This window comes from Vanellus vanellus, assembly GCF_965231255.1.
Source record: "Vanellus vanellus genome assembly, contig: HAP1_SCAFFOLD_466, whole genome shotgun sequence".
NCBI classification, from domain to species: Eukaryota; Metazoa; Chordata; class Aves; order Charadriiformes; family Charadriidae; genus Vanellus; species Vanellus vanellus.
The window spans coordinates 131901-135803 of record NW_028127823.1 but is presented as its reverse complement, the minus strand read 5'-3'; the positions used below and the strand labels follow the sequence as shown (position 1 = coordinate 135803).

General features: G+C 69.6%; 1 protein-coding gene across 1 annotated transcript; it reads right to left on the bottom strand.

Annotated features, from left to right (window-relative positions):
- Positions 1-78: 78 nt before the first annotated feature.
- On the bottom strand, positions 79-3903 carry LOC309684939 (ribosomal protein S6 kinase beta-2-like; the record flags this gene model as incomplete). Its single annotated transcript, XM_082500775.1, has 15 exons — positions 3800-3903; positions 2980-3014; positions 2779-2899; positions 2602-2670; positions 2392-2539; positions 2240-2297; positions 2038-2138; positions 1835-1925; positions 1624-1714; positions 1370-1477; positions 1196-1258; positions 1028-1105; positions 832-939; positions 614-726; positions 79-247 (listed from the first exon to the last, which is right to left on the bottom strand). Exons 1-15 carry the CDS (start codon positions 3869-3871, stop codon positions 79-81), a joined length of 1425 nt encoding a protein of 474 aa, XP_082356901.1. The 5' UTR covers positions 3872-3903.

Genomic DNA, 3903 nt, shown 5'->3' with positions numbered 1-3903 from the left:
GGGGGGGGGCACAGCGGGCCCCTCCCCCCTCCTCCCCCCCCCCACCCCCGGAATACCCCCTCCACCCCCCCCCCTCCCCTACCTGGCCACCCGCCCCCGGCCTCCCTTTTGCTTTTTGGCACCCCCGGAGGTCTTGATGGGCAGCGGGGCCGTGCCCTCGGCGGGGGGGGGCAGGCTGGCCCCCAGCTCCATGGGTTCCCCCGCCGCCCCCGGCTTGAAGGCCTCGAAGGGGGAGAACTTCACGGGGCTGGGGGGGGTGGGGGGTGGAATGGGGCGGTAAGGGGTGCACCAAGCCCCCCCTACCCTCCATCCCACCCCCACCGTCCCCTTATGCCCAACACCCCCCCGACATGTACCAGCAGCACTAAGCCCCCCTTATCCTCCATCGCCCCCCCCCCCCCAGCACTGTCCCCTTGTGCCCAACACCCCCTGACCCCACGTCCCCCCCCCGACACCCCATGGTGCCCACTCCGATGCCCCAACCCCCTCTTCCCCCATCCCAAAGCACCCCCCCCTCGCTGCTGTGCCCCGCAGCACCCACCCCACTGCCTCCCCCCTCCACCACTTCCAGCCCCCGCCCCCCCCCCCCCCCGTTCCCCCCCCCCAGGGGTACCTGACAGGGGTGCGGGGGCTGCTGTTGAGGCGGCGGGGGGAGCGCACCTTGGGCTGGAAGGAGAACCCCTCCTTGATGCTCTCCAGCACCGAAGGGGCCACGTAGGTGAAGCCCTGTGGGGAGGGAGGGGGGGTCAGCGAGGATGGGGAGGGGGGTGTGTGCTGGGTCCGTGTCGTCCCCCCCCGCTGCCCGCCACCCCCCCCCCCCCCCCGCGATACCAGGAAGGCTTGGTTGGCACTCTCGCTGATGGCGGCATCATCCGGGCTGTCGACCGGTGTCTGGCGGGTGAAACGGGTGTCGAACTGGCTGACGTCCTCCTCCGACTGCTGCGGGGGGGGGGTGGGAGAGCGGGCCGTGGGTGCACCCCCCCAAAAAAAGCACACCCTGTACCCCCCCACCATCCCCCAACCATACCAGGCAAGGTTTGAAGGGGGGGTCCAGCCTGCGGGCCAGTAGGTCCTCCCAGTTGATGTGGCGGAAGAAGGGCTGTTTCTGCGGGTAATGGGGTGCGAAGGGGGGGGTCAGGCAGAAGGGGGGGGGGTCCGCCTGAGCACCCACCCCGCTGCCCACCCCTGCCTGTACCTGCACATCGGCTGCATCGCCCGGACCCCCCCCAACCCGCTGGTTGGGGTTTCTCTTGAGGAACTGGAAGAGAAAAGGGGATGGAGTGGGGCATGGCGGAGGCGGTGGGGTTGGTAGTTTTGGTAGGACCTACAGAAACAAGTCGGGGGGGGAGGGATGGTGGAGGGGGGGTACCTTCTTGAGCAGGTCCCGCGCGTCGGGCGTCAGGTATGGTGGCAGCACCAGTTTGCCCTTGAGGATCTTATCGATGGTCTTCTTACGGTTCTCGGCGGTGAAGGGGGGCTGCGAGAGGCGGCGGGTGGCAAGGAAGAGTTTGGCGTCACCTCAGTGGGGACCCCCCACCCCCAGGACAACTCCTCCACCCCATCCCACCCCCCCAAAACCCTCACCCCACCCCGGGGGGAGGAAAGAACAGGAGTGGGACTTGCCGATCCTGTGAGCATGTCGTACATCAGGGCGCCCAGGCTCCACCAGTCCACCGCCCGGTTGTGCCCGCTGCGCACCAGGATCTCGGGGGCCCTGGAGGTGGCAGGGGTATGGCGAGGGGGGGGGAGTGTTGTGTGCCCTGAGACAGATGGGGGGGCCAAGACAAGTCGTCCCCCCCCATATTCCATCCCTCCACAGCCGCCCCCGCCTCACATGTACTCGATGGTGCCGCAGAAGGTGTGGGTGACGGCCCCGTCGTGGATGGACTCCTTGCACAGCCCGAAGTCCGTCAGCTTGATGTGACCTGTGGGACATGGAGGATGATGGGGGGGGGGGACGGACATGGGAGGTCAGTGTCTTCCTTAGGGACCACCCCCCACCCCCTCCCGCCCCCAAAATCCCCTCCCCAAGCCCACCTTGGCTGTTGAGCATGATGTTCTCCGGCTTGAGGTCACGGTAGATGATGCCATGGGAGTGCAGGTGGCCCAACGCCAGTGTGATCTCGCTCAGGTAGAAACTTGGAGGGAGGAGGAAAGTGGGGGGGCTGTGAGCAGCGTCGGGCTCCTGGATGGGATTATAGCCCCCCCTCCCCTTTATTTCCCCCCCCAAAATCCCTACCAAGCCGTGTCCTCCAAGAAGATGCCCTCCCGCTCCAGCTGCATGAAGAGTTCTCCGCCTGCAAGATGACAGGTCCAAGCGGGACCCCCTTGAGCCACCCCCGCCCCCCCCCTTGCTCCCTCCCACCCCCTCATGGCCCCCCCCAGCCCTACCGCTGAGGCACTCCAGGATGAGGTAGAGCTTGCCGCCCGTCTGGAAGGCGTAGATGAGGTCAACGATGAAGGGGTGCTTGACAGCCTCCAAGATGTTCCTCTCGGCCCGGGTGTGCGCCGTGTCCTTGGCGTTGCAGGCGATCTTGGCCTGGGGGGGAGGCGGTGAGCGGGGGTTCCCCGGGGGGGCCGGGGGGGCCGGGGCGGCGCTACCTTCTTCAGGACCTTCATGGCGAAGATCTTCCCTGTGTTGGTGCCCTGAACTTTGCGGACCTGGAAGACCTGGAAGGACACCAGAAGGTGGTTGGGGACACCATCGGGCATCACCGGATCCCCCCCCCAGCACCTTCAAGGGCCCCCCCCTCCCCCCAGGTGTGCCGTGCCCCCCACCTTGCCGTAGCCGCCCTTGCCCAGAACACGGAGCAGCTCGAAGCAGTGGGGCCCGATGTGTTCGGGGCCGTTGTTGACGCTGCTCTCTGAGATCTCGATCTCCTCGTAGTGCCCCACCGGTCTGTCGGGAGAGGGGGTGAGCAGGGACAGACCCCCTGCCTGTCCCCCGCGTGTGTCCCCCCCTGCCTGCCCCCCACTTACTCCAGGCCGTTCCCCCGGGGCTCCAGCTCCATCTCCTGCAGGAGGGAACCCATGGTCAGTGGCGGGCAGGGTGTCCATGGCAGGCAGGGGACCCATGGCAGGCAGGGGACCCATGGCAGGCAGGGGACAGTGGCAGGCAGGGGACAGTGGCAGGCAGGGGACGATGGCAGGCAGGGGACGATGGCAGGCAGGGGACACATGGCAGGTGGGGGACGATGGCAGGCAGGGGATGATGGCAGGAAGGGGACAGTGGCAGGTAGGGTATGATGGCAGGCAGGCAGGGTGCGGTGGCAGGCAGGGGACGGTGGCAGGCAGGGGACGATGACAGGCAGCGTGGGGCGAGGTGCCGCGCCGGCCCGGCCGGATGTTTTTGGGCTGAGCCCGGGCCCGGCCCCGCGGGATCCTCCCTCTGCCCGGCCGTGCCCGCCCGCCCCCCCCCCCGTTCCCGGTTGCCCCCCGTGCCCCGTCCCCACCGCCAGCCTGGCTGCGCCCCGGCCCCGCCACCGGCAGGACCCCGGTGTCCCTGCCCCCGTCCCCCTTCCCTCCTGCCTGTCCGCCCGTCCCGCCGTCCCCAGCACCGAACGGGCCCCGGTGCATCCCCCCCGGTCCCCGCCCTGTCCCCACCGGGTCTCGCTACCGATCACCCCCCTCCATCCGCGTCCCGGTCCCCAGCTGGTCCCGGTGTCCCCGTCCCGGTCGCCCCGTCCCCATCCACCGGTCCGTGCTCCCCCAGCCCCGGTGCCCTTCGTCCCCAACCGGTCCCCGATCCCCGTCCCGCTGCCGGTGCCGATCCCCCCTCCCCGCCCCGGTGGCGGCTCACGGCGCCCAGCTCGGGCTCGTCCCCGTCGCTGCCCTCCTCGGTCTCCAGGTCGATGTCGAACACCCCCGCCATGACGGCGCCGCACCGGGACCCCGGCGGGACCC